Consider the following 23,169-nt stretch of genomic DNA (forward strand, 5'->3'; position numbering starts at 1 on the left):
AATCTAAGTTAGATTTGAGGTACCAGGTACAAAATAAGAACTCTGTTTGCTGTCATTATAAGATTTTCAATGAAGATCAAGAAATTTCAAACACTCATTAGAATTGATAAAGTTGTTCAGCTTACTATCCTTTTACTATAATAATGGCCCATCTTCGCGAACGAAGATTTGGGGAAAGGTCTTTTTACCTTTCCAGCCTGCGCAATGGATTTTTTAGGTGAGACACAGCCTGCGCTGAACTGAGCCCACCCTTTAATCCTAAGGTTCATCTGCCGGGGCCAAGCAAGCTTGGACAATGGCAGTGAGGTCCTCAGGACGTAGGTTTGTTTAGAGTGTCCTTCTCATAGATGGATGGCCACACAGGGCTAACGACCTCCATCAGGCCAGGAGACCGGGGAATCAAACCCGTGGTCGCAGCAGTGAAAGTCCTGCATGCTAAATAGACTCAAATGATAACAGACATGCTATACTGAGTACTTCTGTTCTAGAGTTACTAGTGAGCGAATCAAAATTAATTGGAACAGCCCTTAAACCTACAGTTTCGCAGCATTAAGCTAGATGTGATTAGCAATCTTTCTGATAAAACAAATTTTCCTCTGTAAAAAGTAAATGGAATAGTACAAAACATGTAAGGATAGCGCAAGACAGTGGACAAGAGTCTAACAGTTTAAAAATTGTGGTGGTTTTTGGTTTGTATAGGGATGACTTTTTTTTTTTAAGAGGAGTAGAGAGGATGGTGGATAGAAATGGGGGAAGGAGTTCTGACCAGTTCTGTCTACTAACTGTAATACATACATAGTGATAATCAGCTACATAATGAAGTACTTCTATACATATATGCATAGAAATGAGAGGTAGGCAAAAAGAGTTAGTGAAAGTAAGTTGGGAAAGTTTTAGAACACGATTACACTATGCAATGAATCTAAATTTCTTCTCCTTTAAGTAGCATTTCAGAACTACTATAACTCATTCTAGTGGCAACATCTCTGTTATTAAAATAAGGAAAATTTTGCCCTCTCTTTGTTTTCAACTTTTTGTTTTCAAAGGGGAACCCAATGTGTAAAGCAAATTCAGAACAGGAAAAAAAAGGAGTTGTTTGTCTCTAAGTTATACATGACCCCCAACGGGTGAGAAGCATCACAATAATCAAGGACAAGGAATTGAAAACATTTAGGTTTTCTAGGTTAACTCTCTTTGATCTATGATGAGTGAAAGAAATAAAATTGTAATAAAACTTTATAAGACATTAATAGCAATTCTCATATCACTGAAGCACCTAGTCAAATTTGTTTCAGACTTCTTGAAGTTACTCTGCCATCAGGTCACATATGGAAAATATCAGGCTGACTTATTACGTTTTTACAAAAGTGTACATTTCAGTGTTGAAATAATGGGAAGCTAACATCTCTGTAATAAAACAGTATTGATATTTATAAGCTAGTGATGCTATTATCTGTCCTTAAATTAGCTGTCACTCCTTATGACTTCTGTGAAAGGTTTATACAATATTCCAGCTGCTTTCTATCACAGTGTCCAACATGGCAAAGAGGATTACGAGAGATGCTGTGATGTAACCCCAAATCAGAACAAACCCTGAAATAAGATGGACATATATATATGTTGGAATAGAATGAAGTAATTAAGAATAGTTTCATTTGTTACATACTTTCAGCTGCCAGTTACTCTCAAGTTAAAATGCTATATTTTTGTTTCATGAAATAATACAAAAAACTCCAATAAAGCTGAGACAGTGGGATTTTTTTCTCTTTTACCACTGGTGAAAGTATTTTACAGAATACACACGTAGCCAGCAAGCTTCTAGCTCCCCCTTACAAAACAATCTATGTTATAACCCTGCAGACTGCAATTTCTAGCTTTTTATCTTTGTTCTGAAGTATAGTCCTTGCATATACTCAATACCCACTACACTCACGTGGAAGTTTACAAAGTCACAGATTCTAATCCTATAAATGTAAAGAAGTAGAGTTACACACAATCCTAACTTTTCCTACACTAGCTTCTTTAACCACCAGGAAGAAGGAAATACCACCAGATTTTATCCCTTAAATAGCAACATTCATTAGTGAAACAACATACCTTGTAGATTTGAAGAGTGAGATTCAGCTCCAGTTTAGGACACTTATATTTAATTCTCAGAAAAAACAACACTCTAACCATATAGAAACTAACTAATAAAAAATCTACAGGAGAAAACTATAAAGGGAGCTTTGTGATCAATCTTAGTGAAGGCAGTCAAAGTGTCAAAGGAATTCCTTAAAGGAACAAAATCAAAGCAGGTAAGATATGGATGCCTCACATGAAAATGCAATGTTTTTACTATGATCTTCTTTATGTATTTTGTCTCAATAAGCCACAGTCTTTATTTCTATTCCTCATCTTAGTAAAAAACTGTTCATTTTTTAGTTTGAGCTACTCTTTATAATTGAAATCGAAATCAATATCTGAAAATACAGTTCATGGCAAAAAAGCAGCAACTTTGGACCCAAGTGCTGGGTTTTTTCAAACACACATAATGTTACAATCAAACTGCAGATATTTCCACTGTTGTGACTTATTCAACAAAACATTTCTGCTTCATTGAAGCAAAGAATGTGTTTATTTCCTGGAACATGTAGAAACTAGTTTCCCAAGCTTCACAGAATGGTATCCCTCCCCCATCCTGTTCCCTCTCAGCTTCCCATGCTCTTTGCTCTATGTCATGAAGACAAGCAGTAGTCCTGGAGAAGGAAGAATGATTTTGGCTGGACAACCTGTGAAATTTTTTATGGTGTAAAAAGTTATATTAGACAAAAAAACAGGACAAGTCTGTTGTTTAGGTGGCAGTTTGGCTATAAAATGCTCTCTTGGTGCCTAGGTGTTAATTTCCTCACTTCCTTGATTCTCGCAATTTATTCCAATTTAACTGTTTGTACAGTCAAGTTCTACACTGAATTTGCACATAACAGGGGAACACCACTGACTGGAGATTGGTCCAGAAAGGAAGTTCTAGGAACTATTTTTTTAATACATTTCGAAAAGTTCAATGTCACAGGCTCTTCGGCTTAGCAGAAACTCTGTCCAGAGACTAAAGGATTCTTGTGATTCTGGTGCTTTTCTGCATTTTCAATTGAACAATACAACAGTAACCACTCGTAAGAATAGCTGGCATAGCCAAGTCGATAAAAAATTCTATTACTTTAATTTTAATCCACCATCTTCTTATGGCCAAAAGATGATAAGGAATATGGTTTCTAATGGTTTTTGTTTGTTTGTTTGCTAAGACAGACTAGCTGAAAACATAATGCTTGTTCTAAGAAAACAATGGTAATTTTTGGAAAATCTTCTGCTCCTTACTTGAACTATTCCCTCATCTCTCCTTAACTTGTGCCACCACAAGTGTTCTGAGGTTAACAAACTGATTAGATTTAAAAATAACCTTAAAAAGGGTGTTATTTTGATTCTTTTTCTATCAGAGGGATTCACCATCTAGCTTACTTAACAGTTTCATTAATAGTGTAAGCATAACCATTGAGAAAGCACAACACTGTCCTGAGCAGACAGGAGAGTGAACTCTGCAAACATAAATTGGTGCTGAGAAGAAAGAATCACTGAACCATATCTACATCACTGTTTCACCACTTTTGGACAGTCTATGGTACCCTCTATTCCAGAAATTACATCTTTGATTGATTGGGTTTTCACTCTAATTCCCAAAACAAAGGAATCCTTTTCTGTCATTCAGTGGAGAAAAAAATGTCTTCAAGTGAAAAAAATGTCTTCATTTACAAAGTGAACATAAATAGTAATTTTAAAAACATGCTTTCATTTCTAATATTTAGATGCTGCCCCTGTACATAGGATTGGTATTTACAGTTTATTTACCTGAACTAAGTAAATTAAAATATAACTATATCATTGTGTATTTAATTTTCTGACATCCTAAAAACACACATAAGTCATTGTGTCCCCTTTAAAGTTTACACAAAGGTGATAGCAATTCTCCTGGCCTCTAATACTCTCTTTACTTTTTCATTATAGAATCCTTTCAACTTTGCCTCTAGCAATCCACAAACTCATTTTTTCATGAGTAAATATTTAAACCAGATCTGTTTTAAAATGTCTACTGAAAGAAGATAAAAGCAAGTATTTAGATTTACAGCTAACCGGGTAATAATCAACTGCTACTAGAAAGAACTCGATCCATGTCTGAGCTTTAACATGAACCTGTAGTCCAGGTAGGGGGCTGTGAGCTTTTGTGCCTTTATGGTAATGTTCTTAAGCAAACAAGAGATTGCCACACACCTCGCAGGACAATTAATTCATTGAAATGGGACATTTAAACTTTTCCTTTTCATCTGTAATACAAGAGTTAGCTGCACTAATATTTGACTTTCTGTTTCGCAGTGGAAAGAGAGAAGGATAAGAAAGGCAGAGAATTAGAACTTAGTTCTATGATCATTGAGAACTTGTCCCACACACTAATGGTCTGTCTCCATTTAAACTTCAAGTAGCACAGTCTTAACTATCAAAACACATTCATTATTGAAATAAAGTGCCAATATTTTCAGCATTAGGTGGGAAAGGTTTGCCTTCGCACACCGTTATTCATACTTCCTTACAGAATCATGTTTTTGTCTTGGTCTTAAATTTTCCCCCATCTGATGTTAAATAAAACTCAAAAGGATTTCAGTTCACTTAGCTCTATTGTAGAATAAACTTCCTAGGCTGTTCTGAGAAAGGTATGTACACTCTCCAAAACTGAGGCAGCTTATGTCAGAGGCCTGAAAACCAATACACAAATTCTGAAAAAAAGCTTTCTGAAAACCACAGTGACATATCGTAACTGTACTTCATGGTAGGATTTCGGTTATTTAGGATTTTAATGAGTGGTTAGTATGCAAATAACAAACATTTTAATGATTTCAAACTTGTTATTATTGCTTCTGTAAAAGCTAGAAATACTTGCCAATTCTCACAACTTCACTGTTACCACTTCTGTTACTTAGTCAATGGTTTTGTCACATCCATGAGAGTACAGCACAACACCATCTCTTATCTGGAATTTCCACTGCAGCTTGTGCCAGAGAAAATGCTCTTCTCCATGGGGTTGCCTGTTGCCTATTTAAAATTAGTAATAGCTTCCTAATGGTTCAGTTTAGGATCCAAGCTTAGGCTCAATTACAGAAGCCAAATCACTATAAACAAAACAATTCTGAGTTATTTTAAAAGACTTGGTAACTGTTCTTTCATCACTTTTAAAAAATAATAATTTGTGATTTTGAAAAATATGAAATAGACATGAGTCACTAACTACAGCCAAAGCAGAATGATAAGGGAGGTGATTTCTTCTTCCCTGTCTTCGATTGTGCCAGAGAACAGAATTCATGTTTGAAGAACATACTTTCTTAGAAGAAGGGAACAAACAAGAAAAGAGAAAAAAAAATGTATAAAACAAATTTATGAATTAGAGATCCCAGACAAGACGAAAAACTGTTGCACTTTAGATTTCACTAACTTTATTTGTAGATAAAAAGAGTGAAAACAGACAAAGGGGATAATACCTAATTTGCCCAACTGAAGGAATTAAAATACATGTATATATGAAATGGTCTGTTTGGGTTCAAAGTCTGTCTAGAAATACCTTCTGCAACTCATCAAATTTGAAGTGATTTGCTCCAGTAAGTCAAGATCAGCATTTCATTCTTGGCATCAAACCTGACGGTGTTTGATAGGAAGAACATACTTTCTAAACATTTTTAAGATATCATGTTGTCTACACTTCAAAAATAGCTGAACATTTCTGAATTTACTTTCAAGGCTTGTGTTGTACGTGGGCAGGAGTTACTGCTGAAAACACTGGAACTTATTTGACTTAGTCTTTTTACAGAAATCTGATTTACTGGTTTTGAATGTTGCAATCTTTAATAGTACAAGTTTTTATATGTGTGGTTTCCTGTCAATTTCTCTTATGGTTTGAGAGAATTTCATTATATACCTGAGATTCAGAATAATTTAATTTTCATTAAAGATTCTGTCTGAAAAATCAGGGTTTATAGGTTTATTACCCAAAAGGCACTAAAACTAGAATGGAAGCAAAAGAAGAAAATTTGGCTCATTCGAAAAAGACTAAGCAATATATGAAATGCTGAAGAATCCTTATTTCATTGAAGTTAATACAATATAAAACCATTGAAAATATGATTTTAATGCACAGTTCTATATTCTTGGTTCAATTTTAATTTTGCACAATTTTAAAAAAAATAATATATTTATAAGAAACAGTGTGTCTTTTTTAAAGTAGCATGAAGTATTTAAGGACATGACAATTTATTCTTTCTATAAACAACTGTTTCTGTTTGAAATAGGGGAAGAAACTCCTAAAACATAAATTCTCAGAAATAAACAAGTAAAGCCAAAGTTTTCCACATGATTATGCTGAATCATATTTATTTTTCATATTTTAAAGTAGATAGCAATAAATGCGAAAAGTACAAGTTACTCTTTTCATTGAATTATACACTTGATGGGATGTAGACCATCAACAGTCTTAGGAGAAGTAGCAACAAGGCTGCTGTTGCAGAATAAAGAGATTCTCACCTTTGAAGAGATTCTAATTCTCTCATTGGCAAAAAACAAGTAGAGAAGCCAATTACTTCTTCAGGTATATAGCAGTATAAAGATATTTATCTATATTGTTCTCTGTCATTGTAACCTTAGTAGAAAGGTTATTTTTAAAGATACCAACAAATTACCCTTCTGGGGTGTTCAGGAAAGGACTCATAGTTGTTGAGGCCTACTTGATAGTAGGCAGAGGGTCCAGGACAATTGCCTTTCTTTTGGCATTAAAACAGAAATGAAAAAATTAATATGACAACATCAGAAGTGGAGTCAAGACTCCCTGAACATGGGGTATGACAAAAATGTTTATTCCACAAGTAATTGGTCATTTCAGGGAACTTCTCAAAGATAGTATTGGATCTGTTGAAACGTTTTAACAAAATCATTTCCTAACAAAAAAATGAATTTTTAAAAGAATTCATAACTGTGACTGTCATTTTCTTTCCCAGGCTTTGAAGTTAAAAGAGAAAACACTCTAAAGCAAAACCATCACTCACAGTGAGGCTCATAGGGAGGAGGAGGATCACCACAAGGAACACACTCCATGTCTTGAAAGCCTCCAAGCTTAGTCTTCCTATAAAATCTAGAAGACAAAAGAACAAAAAAAACCCCCCAGTTAATCAAAACCAGTTTTTTTTTCCCCACAAAATTAATCAGGTGTTTTAACAAAATCTTCTATACTTGCAAATTTTGTCAATCTGTGCAAATTATTAGGAAATAGAAGAAAATAAAAGTAAACAAAATACAGTAGATATTAATTAATAGTGTAATAGCAGATCTAAAGTAAACTCAGGAAAAATCTAACTCTGTTAGTCCAAATGCATAGTAACTATAATCTTATGTTTACAGAAGAAATAAACAACTCTGGAGATTTCAGACAGAAATCAATATCCCGTTTTCCACATAGACCACAACATACATGACATGTATGAAGAAACTTACCTTATGAAAGCTTACTTACACATCTAAAAAATAAAAGGGAACTGTTTAATCTATATAATTCTCCAAAAATAAACAAGCTATTATAAGGTAATTATCACCATTAGCAATATATAATGGACCAGATGTCAGTGACATTTTATTCTAAAGACCCTTCAAGAACTTTATTACTGAGTTTATGTTTGAAGAGCTTACTGACTACAGTGATTGGCAAAACCCTACACTCCTAAAGCAGGGAACAAGAGTAGCAGCAAATAAAACCCCAAAACTTAAGAGTGTGATATTTCAAATCGGTATGTATGACATCCTCTAAAGAACTTATCTAGAGTAGGTCTGTCTGTCTTTCAACCAGTCACTAGTACTAAGGTAGAATCAGCAGCCGTGGCCTGTTCAAGATAAGTACATAAATTAAGTGTTTCTGTAGTGGTAGTGGCACATTAAAGAAAAGGTACTAACTCTAACTCTAGTGATGTTATATTACTAACACTGCAAATGCCATTAAAGTATGAAGTCTGTATCAGCTAAAGCAAACAGCTTTCCAACTGCTCAAGAAACCCATGCTTTAACAATGTGAACAGAAACAGATCCATAGGCTGCAAGACTGAAGGGGCCTCTGTGATCATTTACTCTGAATGAAATGTGTTAATATTTGGTTTTAGCTGACATGCTCACTGTAGTGTTTTGAAAGTGAACAATAGGGAATGGCATGTCGGAAACCCATGCAAAACAGAAATAAATATGATTGCTGATAAGTAGAACATTAGCTACACCATTTAGTTTGGCTAGATCTATCTTCCATTCACTTAGGCAGCATTTAAACTGAAGTATGCCACTCACAAGTATGAGTGGCAGTGTGTTCTACACTTCTGTTACCCAAAATGTCCAGACTAAATGACCTGTGACTACCCTTGCCATGAATGACTCTCTCCCTCCTCATGTTTCCAACTTTGCTGCCAGTAAATGCAGATTGTGGAAACAGCTCTCATTTTAATACACATTCAACACACATATCTAGAATGCATTCTAGACCAGAATATTGAGAAGCATTCCCAGGTCCTGCAGTTTAGGTTTGTCCTTAATTATGTTTTACTGTGGCTTTTATTTGTTCCTTTCTCATCTTCCAAAATTTATCTTACACTGTTTACAAAAGAAGAAAATCTTCTCCCTGCTGACAGCCAAGTAAGCCCTACCATATATGTATATTAATATGCAATAAAAGCATAAATCAATTCATCATGTGGCTGCAAGTAGTATCAAAAGTGGTTGTGAGTAACATCTAATGCCTGGGGCTGCACCTTCTTATACAGTGACTTAAACTAACATTAGTTACCAAAGCATTACTAAGTGTTTTTAAACGAAAAGACCTCATTTCTGGCTTAAGAAAGAATAACAGAAGGAGTTTCAACACTGTTCAGGTATTTGATAGCTAGTATTTAATAAATAATTAAATAAAACAGCTGAGATATATACATGAAACAAATATATGACCTTTTAAGCATGTCTGAAATATATACCCTGAAATTACAAAGGCTGTTATTGCAAATCAGTTCTCATAAACTACTCCCATCAATTAAATGACCAGTCAATAGTTCACAAAAGCATCAGAAATGCCTTTTTACAAATTTAATGCAGGTCTTTGTAATACCAGAACTTGGCCACAACGTAAAGAATAGTCTTTTAGAGATCTTGAAATTTAACACCACAAACACAGAAGATTAGCAACAGAGATCTGGGATTACTGGACAACAAATTCAGCCAGGATCATGCTCTACGAATTTATCAACATGGTGAAGTAAATTCAGGCACATAAACCACAGCCACTGCTTTTGACCTAAGAACATTTGTGCATGAGAATTATCGAGCATTGACCTAAGGAGGGGAAAAAACCCAAGTAAATAATGTGATCAGTTTTCAAGAAAGTAATTGTGTATGTTTAAAATATTTAATTCTTTATAACAATGAATTAAGACACCAGTAACACAATGTTTTGATGTATTTTGCTCGGATGCTGTATAGACGATACTCTCATAGACCGAGTAGGTAATTATCCAACCATTTTTATGGATGAGATAATTAAGACTGCAATTCTGAAATTAAGTGCTCAGATAATACAGTAAATTGTTGACAAGGCCAAGATTAGAACCTAGGACCTTCACACATACACAAAGAATACAATAATTTATCTGGAAAACATGAACAAGCAATTTTAATGCAAATTACTTTTGAATTTGTTCAAGTCTCATCTTCAGAAATGGGCTTACCCTGGTAAACACTCTCCACATAGTGCATTGCTGGTGGCAGAACAGTTGGCCTTCTGAAACCGGTTAACTAATGCACAATCCAGACAAGGCTTGCACTTCTGAAAGCCCCAGTCTTCCTTGAATCTGTTTGGCCTGCATGTCATGCACTGTGCATCCTCCCCATATCCAAAGCCGCATTCCTGTAGGGATTAACAAGCAATAGCAAGCTATTCAGTCACAGAAAGCCTGAACAAGAAGAAAATGCTGGGATAAAATGAAGACCTAGCGTAATTATTGCTGAGAGTAGGTCTCTCTTGAGACAAAAGCCATCCTTTCAGCAAGTTCAAATGTGTTTTCGACTGCTAATAATCTCCCTTACTTCTATAAGTAATACTTAGTCATCCACTTTATTCATGAAACCACTGTGTATTTGAATGATAAAGGGCTTCAAGGACTCCCACAGTTTCATTATTACTAGCTTATGGTAGAATTATTGAGCTGTCTGTTTTTTAATTAGGTCAGTCATGTGAAAGTGCAGAAACTGGGACAAGTGAAATATAAAGGCACTTAGTTACAAAAACAGCAAAGAAGCACTTTGATATTAAGGTTCATAGCTAAGGTGAACAAAGTTAATTGCCAAAGAGAGTGCACTGTTCTTCAAAGGCTTAGAATTTCTGTTACCAAATAAACCAGAGCTAGTTAACGACCATCTACTAGGCATGAAACGTTGCTTAGCCACTAAGAATTTCAGAAACTCGATCTGCTCCAGTCCTAACAGTTCTTAAACTGTTGGAAAAGTTCAACAGCTCTGCTGATCTGCATGACATTTTACTACATAAGGAATATTGTTATGGTTGGTTATTTATTCCAGATTTAGCTGTTTAAAGAAATTATTTCCATTCATTTGTAAAAGAACACCTAATACCACTGACAAGCTGCAAAGAAAAACACTTCACTCAACAATATGTAATAGTTTTTATCATCCAAATATCAAAATAATTTTTTTCAGTATTTTGGAGTTAAGATTTGACGCATTAGTGTCACACTGAAAAACAGCAAGAGGAATGCAACAAATTGCTGGAAAGGACTTACTGGGGAGGGAGTAGGTGGGAAAGGCACAACGTGGGGACCTTGTTCTTCAGTATGTGGTTTCAGTGGAAGAATAGGGAATTTTCCTAGTGGGGAAACTGCAGGTAATCTTCAACTTGAGCAACTTAAGAGAAGGTTTCCACAAGTTTCCACCACAACATATGCGTGTTTCATACATATAAACAACTTTTCCCTAAGTCACTGACCTAACCCAATCTGCTGCAGTAAAAAAGCTTTGAAACTTAGAAACACACAAGATTCTCCAAGGTTTTGCATTGAGAAAGCATCTATAGGACAAGCTCTGTGATGGAGTTGACCAATATGTATTTTATAGTGCTTCTACACTGAAATGATCAAGTAGCAATACACAACTTCAGATGTATTTTACTGGACATCTAAGAATTTTCTATTTTCTTTTATGTTAAGAATAACTTGACTCTCCTCTGAAGAACAAGTCCTCAAGTACACAGAAAATAAATAATTCTATGAAAGCAACTACAAATGGACACTAAAAATAGTCTTCCTCCTCTGTCTCTAGACCTAGAAACACAACAAGTTTTAATTTTTGGTTTGCTTTCTTTAGCTGAAATGTAGTTTATTACTCAGTCAAACGATGTATATTCAGATCTTTTGATAAATCACTTGGAATCAGTCCCTCCCAAGTTCCTAGCAAACTTTCAAATATAAGGCTTAAATTAACTTAATTATAAGTTTTCCTTTCTGGACTACCTTTGAAGCTTCTGATCAAAACCAAGCAGGAAATAAAAGTTAGAATTAAATTCCTTCACTCTCTGGCCCAAACTACCAAAGCTTGAGTAAATTGTTTCTAGATCAGATCTGCTTTGCTATAGCTGGATGTATGGACACATCTTAGTGGTCCTTTATATCATGGAATGGTTTACTTAAAAACTATAAAAATGGTGGATGAAATATAAAGAAATCTTCTGCCCAACGAATTTACAATCCCCAGTCTTTTCAAAGACGGCTTCCAAGTCCTTGCCAAGAATTCTTCAGATACAATCCATAACAACTAAAACTTATGTATGTGCTTTTTATGTTCACATAATATTTGAGGTAGTTAACTGCCTGGCAGGTGCAAATAAATATTTAAGCTTGTAAACCAGGCAGAACTTCAAACAGATCTGTATTCATAATTAACCACATTCCCCAAACTGAAGGATATGATTTAGATGATGGATTCAAACTCTTTGAAATCTTGGACTTTATAATTTAGTAGTCCAGCAAAGATACAAACAATTGACTGTTCATCTTTTATCAGTACATGTGCAAAACTGATGTGCACCATTTTTTTCAGTGCTCTATTTACAAAGCGGTCAAGTTATATGGCTGATGAGATCTGAATAGTTCCCAACTCCCCTCATCCCTTCTATCCTCCCACTCATATTTTTACAAGAGAGCTCATCTCCTGTGGCAGTTCACCTCAGGACTGCAGAAAAGAGAAATAAAACCTGTAACATCAATTAGCTAGATTTCAAAATAACATTTTTTATTTTTGTGCCAGAAAAAAAGAGCACATAAATATATGCTGTCTTTGTTCTTCATATTGTGAAGCTTTCTGTGAAGAACACTTAGCACGCTCTCCCCTTTCCACTTTCACTTTTCCATGGTACCAGGTAACATTAACAAAAAATTTCTCTCTCAAATGACACATAGCACAAGCCATGAGATGTGAAACACTAATTTAGACAACTGCCATTAAAATTAATTAAAAAAAAAAAAATCTTCAAAATTCAAATGCATCTCTATTTTCTCAATACCTATAGAGCTTTCACTATCAGAGTACTGTGACATCTCATTACCTTTAACATATGTATCTCCAGAACATTTTTTCTCAGAAACATACTTCAAGTATCAAGTGGGGTGACTGGTCAAGAACACCTAGGAATCTGTAGCAAGGTAGTTAACTAAATGCATAATTTAGTTTCAAGCTAAAAATACTGAAAGCATAGAATAATACAGACACCTCAAAGTACTACCATGGCACTGTTAAAATTTTCTTTCAGTAGATACTATCCAAACACTCATTCAGACAGAACAACTAAAAGTATAGCAGACTACAAAAGGTAATGGAGTTAAGTGGTATGGTTTTCCCCTACAAGTTGAATCCAACAGAGAAAGTAAATGAACAGTAAATTAGATTTTAAACATTCTTTCAATTAAAATAACCTCATATTTCATTAAAAAAATGCTTTCGGGCACCATTAAGATCATAATCTGCAAGCACATTTTAGAATTTGTTTCTAGTTTCACTGATTATCCACAACCTACGTAAGTCCTTAGACAACTGAGCACAGAAAGTTCTACTTAGGCCATGATGACTAGAAGAATATTTGGGTATTCAAGAAAAAGTCTTCCAGGCATTAAGACACTTCTAACTGATGTCAGGTCATGTAACAGGTTGCAGCACTACACTGGTGCTGGGAAATGAAGTCTTTACTAATACCTTTGAGTACATGGCCTTGTTAAATAGCATGGGATTTTAGCTTCCTGAAGTACCACAGGCTGTGGATCAACCTCATCTAGAATCCAATAATAAGCTGTATCTATCTGCAGAGGTCTCTGAGCAGGACAGGCTGCAACAGCGTGCTGCATACATGTCAGACTTAGCTGCTGTGGCAAACTGCAAGGTTAGGGTCAGAAAAGTTTCATTTTTAGTGAGTAAGATTCAACATGCCTACAGGAAGCTCATTGAGTTTCTATGGGACTTCCTAACATGCTAACATGCGTTAGCCTCTCCTGAGCTGAGATATGGCAGGGCTTCCTCAAAAGCAGCTCTCTTGCTGCTTGTTAAAAGAGTGACTGCTAAACATGGTTGCAGCTGCTCTCGGTAACTCCACTGGGACAACATGTCAATCATGGCATACCACTGCTCATGTTACAGAGGTGCATGAGGATTGTTACATTCAGGAGTAGTTTCCAACAGTACCTGCCTGTTTAATTCACAATTCCTTTTTCTGAGACAACATGCAGGTCTCCTCTTTCTTCATCATATACCTGGTACAAGGAAGCAACCTGTGATACATAGCCCTGCCTTAGCAGCCATCAAGCTGCCTCTGTCCCACTGGCTCTCTACAGCAGTGGTCTCTTGGTGACAATATTTATCATGACTTATGTGGTGGCAATGCTGGCTTAAAGCACTCTCCCTCTTGCTTTTTCTTCCTTCCTTGTCATATATTGTCAATATAAATTCTGAGTTGCAATGTAAGCTTGACAAAGCTGATATATGGATTGCTTTTACATATGTACAAATATATACATACATATAAATTTTAAAAAGACATGGAAGCCATAGAGTTACCCAACTTTTTTTTAAGAAAAGCAAATGAAAGGACCCAAAGGACTCTCATTTCCATACTTCAACATTTTCAAGAAAAAGGCTGAAATCCAAACGATCCCAGTTTCTTTTTTCTGCATTAACTGTGATTTGTATAAATTTGAATCATATACAAAGTTTGATTTAATTCAAAAACACATACAAGACAGGACAAAAGGCTCTTGCTACCAAGCCACACCAATCACTATTCATGCACTGGCAAATTGAAGCCACTTAAAGAATGAAAGATATTAAATCACTCGCTTGACTACATGATGCTTTGCTTCCTATTAAATGAATGATAAATGAAATAATGGTGAGCCACATGAAGCAAACACTTCCTTTCGAATCAATACAATCATTTTAGTCTCCCACCCCAGAAAAAAAGTACTGCTTAACAACAACAACAAAACAACAACAAAACCCCAAAAAAGCCAAACAAAAAACAACTCGTAACAAAAACCCCACACAGTCAAAAGCAAGCTACTTCAGTGGTTCAAAGGTTTTGCAAAGATTACCAAGGACAGATGTTTATGAGAAGAAAAGGTTATAGAGAGATTTTTCTTTTTTTAAATGAACAAATAAAAGCAAACAAACATGAGAAGTAGCTTTCACTCCCTTCCCCATCAATTCTAAATTGTTGATACACTAACAAAGCTGGTTTTCTTCTGATGGCAATGTGTTAAAAGTACTTTATAAAAAATACAATCAACCTAAGTGATCAGTGGATTTTATTTCTAAGCTAATGCAACATCTGCAGTGTTGTTGTTAGAACAGCTGATAGGGAATCAGAAAGGAAAAGTTGAGGGTGTACTATTTTTTCTTATTTCAAGGAAGAAAAAGTTACTATAAAAACATTTTTGAAAAGGAGAGCCCCACTAAACTGTGACAGCAAAAGCTGAAAAGGATAGTCTAGATTCAGAACTAGTTACATGAAATAAGGCTGGATTTTTGGTGGTTTGGTTTACTTTTGTTTCATGCTATCAAGGGTGTCTGGAATTGCTTCTCTTTTACAGACAGGAAAGTCAATTGAATTGGTTGAGCATTGGTTTGCAACTAATATTAAACACTCGTCATAGAATCACAGAACAGCCAAGTGAGTGGGAACATTGAAAGAACACCTGTTTCACAGTTTCTTGGGTCAGGGACCTGAACTGAGATGATCTTGCACCCTGTCCAATAGCATCCTAAAAACTTTCAGTGATGGGCATTCTACTATGTTCCTGGGGAGGTTGTCGCAGTGAATTTTTTCTCTTTGTAAAAAAGTTCATTCTAATATAGAAATAAAACCTGCCTCCTGGTACAACTTGCACTCATTGCCTCTTGTCTTGTCCATGTGGTGCCTCGTGAAGAGAGAGCTTCTGTCCTGTTGTTCCATTCTATGGCCTCTGTCTACTCTGTTCCACCAAAAAATTCCTGCATTTCCATGGGCAAGTTGATTTATGTGCGTCTCATGTATAAATTGAGAAAAGGCAACAGCATTTCCCCAACTTACAGAGGTATGAAATGTTCACATAGTATAGCAACAAAGGTCATATATGTATTACTGAAGTTGTAAAAAAAAAGTATATATACACACAAATACATAAATCCACTCTGTACAGGTGGTATTTTGTCTTATATTTTTGTGTAGCTACTTATAACAAGAAAAAAATCTACATATTTAAATTATAACTAAGATGAAGTAGTTTCTCATAAACAAGAGCAAAGTGAGGGTTCTGCAGTTGAGTCCTTGACATTGGACCTGTCTGCTTCAATTTAACGAGCAGGAGAAGTTCTACCAGAACTGAGTTTCAAGGGAAGGAATTAAGGACATATGTTTACATCAATGGTTCACATGGTCCACTGCTACATGACCCAATAGCTGGCCTTTTACATTCAACAATATAGGCTGAGATGTTTTGTTACAAACAAAAGAGAAACTTGTCTGTCAATTGCTTAAAACATTCAGGGGGAACTGAACCAAAAAAACCTACCGCTAACATCACTATATACTTAGACATACAATCATGCTCACATATCCAGCAGTATATCTGGTTTTATCCATGAGCACTAAATATTTGACAGGAAAACAGACACATTACACAGTATTAAGAAGCTGTTATTAAACTACAGCATGATTACATCATTGCTTTCTCATATGTAAAAAACCCAAGCAAACAAAACTCCTCTTGTGCTGCAAATTACTTCAAGTATAATATTAAATCCCTTTTCCCCTTACATTCTGACCTTTAACTTAACATACTTGTTGCTTCAAGCTGTAGCTCTGCAAGACTCCTTTCAAACACATTTCAGTAACAGCCACAGCATCACATCCTTCGCTATGATTCACAGAAAATTGTATCTCTCTTTATAAAGGAAATTATGCTTCCATTCATATTTAGGTTTGAGCAAAATCTCTTTACTTATTTCAGTTCTAGTGTAGTAGAAAAAGTATTTTTGGAAGTCTAATAATGTCTGGGAGAAGTAATTGCCTACACAGTAAAATTGATAAAGCATTCATATTTTAAGTCCTCAGAATCAGGACTAACAGCTGAAGTAAAAACATAACTTGAATAGTGTACTACTGCAAACTGCAACCTCCCTGTTTTAGTTTAGCGTTCCTTTATTAAATTGGGAATAATTACTGAAGGTATTAGTTTTTATGCTTTTGTTTTTTATTTGCCAGTTAGTTAAGTAAGCTTCATCAATGGACATAGTACTGGCCCACTGTTATAAAGTGCCATATTTACAAGTGCCTTTATAAATTAAAACACCTCCCAGAACCTTTGAGTTCACAAATTTAAAGACAATCTGAAAAAACCAAAACATCCAAACAAAACCTCATCTATGTTGTAAGTCATGTTCAAATCTCTGCTTCAACAGCACTGCTTGCATGACTAAACCTTAACTAATACCGCCTGACATAAAAAGCAATTCTCACTAAAGTGCGAAACTAAGTATTCTGTTAATGCACTGAACACTCGCCACAGGGGGTGGAGAGATAGGGAAAATGTGCCACTCAATTTCAGTAAATCCCTTCAAACTATACACAAAACCAATACTTGTGCTTTTTTTCAGAGCTGAATATAGGAAGAAATACAAAGCCATAAACTGAAAGCTAGCTGTAGTTTGAACACAAATACACGCTAGACTTAGTAATGGCTCACATTAAATTTACAAAACATTTTAAATTCCCCTAAACACCCTAAATTCCACCTCTAACATCCTTTCTACACTATTAGTAGAAGTACAATACAGAGTTTGCCCTTCTATATGCAAAGGGTATGTGCTTTATGGCCCCACCTATCAATTGTGGATCCGACTGTACAGTTATGTCTTAGTCACAGCTTTACACTCAAGAGATGGACAAGATGTAGTTTAGTGGCTGGACACTGATGAAAGATTCTTATGCTTATGCATGAGTCTTGACAGGATTGCTCACCCTTCATGATATCACCCTGCACTCTTTTGCCTGACCATCTTCACACCTCTAGCACGACACACCTGCTCCCCCAAAACACCTAATCTCCCCAGACACATAACTTATTCTGTTGTCTCTTTCACCTCCAGTAATTGAGTTAGTGAATCCCAACATATCCCTGCCTCCTCCTTTCAGCTATGTCTTCCTTCATTGTTCTCCATCCTTGTTCATACACAGCATCTACTTCCTCTGCGTTGAAAACAACTAAGATCCCTCTCATGACTTGCACACAGACTTGAAATTTTGCTGAAAATTTTGCAAAGTGAACCATAACCTCAGTCAGCATTCATCTCCATTGATTCATTTTTGCTCTCCTAAAAAACCTGGTAACTCCAAAACTTTTATGGGGATTTTCTTTTGGAAGAGATGGAGTTGTTATAAAAGCAAAAAACAATTACATAAAACTCAAAATAATAATACTTCCTTCTCCATGACATTAACAAGGACTTCTTATGTGCTTTCTAAATATTATCATGTATTTTTCTGGCCTCAAATTTCTTTACGTGCAATACAGACAGGAATTAGGTTTATAGCAATTTTTAGTAATTTGTACAACACAGAAATTGAGCATGACTTGACTCTAGCTTCCCAAAGTGCTCTAACCACTGACCTAGTAAAAACAGAACAATCACCTATCTCTGACCTCTTCTAAGGAAATATGTCAGCTCTCACTTGAATCTTACCCTGTATTTATGTACTTTTGACCTCATTTTTATTATAAATCATTCTGTTAAGACAAGCTGTCATATAGAAAATATTTAAACATTGTCACCTAAAATCCAAAACCAATTGTGAATGCCAGCATTGCAAAAATTAAGCCCCCCCTCCCCATTTCAGTAGTCTGTACCAATCACTAGTTTGAAATTTGGTTTTCATATTCTTCTCTACACAGTGAGGTTATTCAGTCTTAACTTGTTGTAGACTTTTTCCCCTTTGTAGCACTAACTCACCCTTGAAAAAATAATTTGAGAGCCCATGGTACTGTCTACTTTATTAATGGCATCACCATTTTCTGAACTGAGCATTTTATATAAAGAGAACCAGACAACACAGTTCTTGAAAAACTGTAAAAGGCTCAAATGCCAAAACAGTAATAATAAAGTATTTCCACATAAGTACAGATCTCCACTATTTTAAACCACATACATAAACACACTTATCAGAAACAAAGTAAATTGCAGAAAGCATGATTTCCTTACCTTTGAGAGTTCCATTCCAGGCCCACACTGTTTGCAGAGGATACAGTTTCCAGTCTGGTCCCTAAATTCTTGCTCTCTGCAGTCTCCAGTCTCACAAATTACCCTACTTAGCTAAAAAAAACCACCAAAACCCAAAAAGGTAAAATCATCAAAATGTATTAAATCTGAGAAGTAAATTCATGTTTTGATCTTAAAAATAAGTCTCTGCATTATCAAAAACTTTAAATATGGCCATGAAAATTAATTATCTAACTCCAAATATGACTAAGTGGCCTGAAAATTAAAGGGTCTCAGTACTCAGTGACTTGCAAGAATTTTACAGTTTTCAGAAGACTCACTTGATATTTGGCACCTGTGGAATGTTAAAATACTTTATTGTTTGAACATGGGTTAAGTTTCTCACCTTCACTTTAAGAAAAATGCACATGACCATTTACTAAAGCAATTTTCATGACAGTGAGCTACATCACATCCTCTTTAATTGTGTCATTTATTTGTGATTTTTAATTTTTCTAATGATGCTACAACAATTGAATAAATGAGGTAAAACCTATTCCATTAAACATATGTATTGACAAATTTTAAAAGATCACTCATACCTTTTGGAAATTTAAAAAAAACCAAACCCAAACCTGTATGAATACTATTTATTTTAAATTTTACTATCACTTTCTATTTAATGGGCCAAATGAGAGAGAATCCAATTATCTGACTAAGTCAGAAGCTACAGTTATAAGAAATACCACAAGTAGTAATATCAGCCATGCAAAGTCACTGGAATTTTACCCAGGAATATTAGCAAACCCTGTGAGCTCCCTGAATAGAATTTTAAATTAAATATTTACATAGGGGCATCCACCACAGAAAGTGTTCGCCACAACCGCTACTAAATTCTTACTTTGCGTATTGGTCTTTTCAGAAAGACCAAAGCCTTTCTGGTAGCTATGAAGAATTAATTACCTTGCCTATGCAAGCCAGAGTAAAGTACACTTAGTAGACAATGTAGTTGTGTCCTATGCTATATTCTGTCGATAAACTGAATACTCCAAACTCATAAATTATGTATATAGCATTCTGTAAAATGAGGTGGTCACTGCAAATTCCTACCATCCTGGAAGTGAAGCAGTACCACCTTCACAGCACTACACTGGCCTCTATGTTCTGTCCTAGTCCACTCCTTTGTCCATGAAGAGTCTCACAAGGTAAAATTTCACAATTGCATGTGAGAAGGAGCAAGGAATTACACAAATCAGTTGACCAAGCTTACTTTCAAATCAGTAAAATGTGTATGCAATTGTCTGCATAAAGCATTTTAAGACTTTCAGTGTTAGCAGTTATGTGTAAAACAAAAGACACAATTTCTGAGTTCAAAACAGTTTTTTTTCAACAAAGGGAAAAAAATGTTAATTTTTAACTTACCAAATATGCTAGTAAAATTACGAGCATCTTCAGTTTATCATCTCCTTGTAATCCTTTGGCATCCATTTCTTACAATTAAACCTTTCTCCCTAGAAAAAAATATAAAAAGGAAAAAAAAAGGAAAAAATAATTATATTTACATTGTTTAAACTTAAATGGCAGAAGTCACAAGTCCATAACACTTCACATCACTCAGCACATCAAAATATATACTGTCAATGCCATTAACATATTTCAGATGGCTCCCTGGAAGCTGCTAAACAACAAATATAGGCTTTAAAAATCATATTCCTTTTAAAGGCAAGACAATAAACACAAAGTTTCTATAGCTTTAATTCTCAAAAGAAGAGACTGCTATCAGTCTAGATTAGAGAACATTAACATTTGTAAATCTAACATCCCTAACATATCTTTCTTGCTTGTTAGACGCCCAGTCAAGTACATGATCAACAGACAAAAATAAATTTCTTCAGATATGCCACAAGACATAGCTGTTCATGAGAATGTTCCTTCTGTATTGCAATGTCCAGCAGAATGGGTTTGCCTAGTAACTAACATAACCTCTTCTTACTTCATTCTGCAAGCCACTGGAGGCATACACAAGATCTGTTTCTACAACCTACCTAAAGGATACTATTTCTAAAGATGTGTTACAATGACTGTTTAGGATCTGGTAAGCAAACACTATTATAGAAGACATTTCAGATAGCATAACTAAATTACATCCTGTCTCAGACAATTTTAATCATAATCTCAGAAAAGAAGAAAAAAATGGATCATAAAGCCTTGCTTAATTATTTTTTAAGAAGCGGTAATGAACAAATGATTACCAAAAAAGGAGTTATTTGAAACAATTATGGAAAGGAAGTTCTAGATTGGGATGTTTTGCTGGATTATTACATCAACAAACTGCATCCCCACAATTATTAAGAATATTGTGCCTGGACAACAGAACATTTTTTCTCTGCTTACTTTCCTTTTGGTTATTGAATTATTTGTGTTAAAAGTCCAGTTTCTTACTTTTTGGTTTTGTCAGTAACCTGGAAATGCAACTGTAAATTTTAGTTCTGAAATTTAACAATAACAAGAAAAGAATTAATAAATCCACCTTACAAAACAGAGTATTTGAATTGGATCCTAATATACCTAATATGACAGTTGTATAATATAATGACGTGAAAATTAATGTTTAAAACATTTCTGGCTTAGTTTAGAGCCTAAGGACTGATGTTTAATTATGGCGTTTTAAAAGACAAAATAAGAAATTTTTACAATTTAAGAGTAAAGACTGACAAATGAAAGGATGAAACTCAAAACATAAAGAAAATACTACAGAAAAATATTAAGAACAGCTGCAAAATGCTTTACAACATTGAACTATTGCAATAATATGCTTCCAAATATATACAACCAGAATGAGCATAAGCTATAATTAACACACAATTTCACATTTTACTGCATGAATACCCTAGTTAACAAATTCTAATCAATAAGAAGAAAGTATACTTCAGTGGCATTATTGATATCTTTTAAGATAAGTTGTATTTTCAAATGCAAAAAGAGCTAAAGTCTCTGAGGAAGAACAGAACAGGCAAAGAGATGTGTCACACAGCACTCTATGGGAAAGCCAAGCTTACATTTTTATGGTTATTCTCACTTAGTGATGGTAATGGCCCATAGGCCAATGACAATTATCAGATTATATGCATGCTATCGTGGGTAAAAAAAGAAGACATTCTATCAAGTAATACAAATAAATACAGATATAGTATTCAACATAGGTTGCTTTTTTAAGTCTGAGAAAAAAAATAAGGCAAGAAACATGAAATGGAAAATCTCAGAATTAATTCCGGATGACCGAAACACAACAATTTCATCTAAAAAGTACTGTAGAACAAGTAGAAAAATGAAAAATGAGAGTCAACAAATTTTAAAAGTTATTAAGTGTGCAAGGTTGTCATGAGAAGTTGACAATGCTAATGCTGAAAAAAATTAGGCATATTAGGAACAAAACAATTTCTAGTAATAGCAAAGTCCAAACAGTGGACAGAGTAGCAGGAAAAATACTTTTAAGGGAACTCGGAAGCTGCAAGAAATATTTCTCATCTATTTTTTGAAAGATACCAAATGGGTAAATACACACATCATATATTATATCTACTGGCCAAAAAGTAACTGAGTATCTGCTAAGTAGAAAAAGATTAGATAAGAGACAAATTGTGAGACTTTGCACCTCAGTAACCTTGAAAAAAGTATCAAGAAAGTTTTTATCTTGATCATGTTCAATTTTGCTATTCATTCCCTTTCAAATGCTACAGAAATTCAAGAGTGGTAATGTCATGAAAAAGTTAAAACTAAGAACAGTAATACAACAAAACAATTCTTTCCTGTATTACAGTAAAGCAGTCCTGTAAAACAAACTTGACTTCACTTGATTCGGAGAAGACAAGCTAAAAGCCTAAAAGCTAAATGAAATAAACTGATTGAACTTAATTTAAAGAATCATGCTGAAATTAATGGGATTTGGGAGAAAAATCCACATTAACTTCTTGATTTCATTTAGCAGCAGTGGAAAAAATAAATACTTCATATGCTTTGTTAATTGCTATAGGAGTTAAAACTTTACAGAAGTATGAAGTGAAATAAAGCTATAAATGTAACTGAGTTGCTTAGAATTGAACGTCAAGTGATTATTCCAAGTCATATCAATTTATAGTCATTATATTCCTTAGTAATAAATATGTAAAATATGGTACAGTTCTAATGTACTTATGCAATTATGACCATCTATAAAATACTACCAAAATTTCAAAAGTAGGATTCTTCCTAAGGTTAAAAGTATGTTTTATTGTAAATGTCAATATTTTC

General features: G+C 34.7%; 1 protein-coding gene across 3 annotated transcripts in view; it reads right to left on the minus strand.

The window, feature by feature from the left end:
- Nucleotides 1-23,169, minus strand: part of TNFRSF19 (TNF receptor superfamily member 19) — a 58,234-nt gene that overhangs the window by 24,629 nt on the left and 10,436 nt on the right. For all 3 annotated transcript variants that reach the window (XM_027677881.1, XM_027677879.1, XM_027677882.1), the window contains 4 exons: nt 20,302-20,390; nt 18,883-18,993; nt 9,819-9,997; nt 7,116-7,201 (listed from right to left, as the gene is read on the minus strand). In XM_027677881.1, the coding sequence (XP_027533682.1) occupies nt 7,116-7,201; nt 9,819-9,997; nt 18,883-18,993; nt 20,302-20,367 (442 nt within the window). In that variant the 5' untranslated portion in view covers nt 20,368-20,390. The remainder of the gene's footprint in view (nt 1-7,115; nt 7,202-9,818; nt 9,998-18,882; nt 18,994-20,301; nt 20,391-23,169) is intronic.

This window comes from Neopelma chrysocephalum, unplaced genomic scaffold (assembly GCF_003984885.1).
Source record: "Neopelma chrysocephalum unplaced genomic scaffold, ASM398488v2 Primary Assembly neopelma1_43, whole genome shotgun sequence".
Classification (NCBI taxonomy): Eukaryota; Metazoa; Chordata; class Aves; order Passeriformes; family Pipridae; genus Neopelma; species Neopelma chrysocephalum.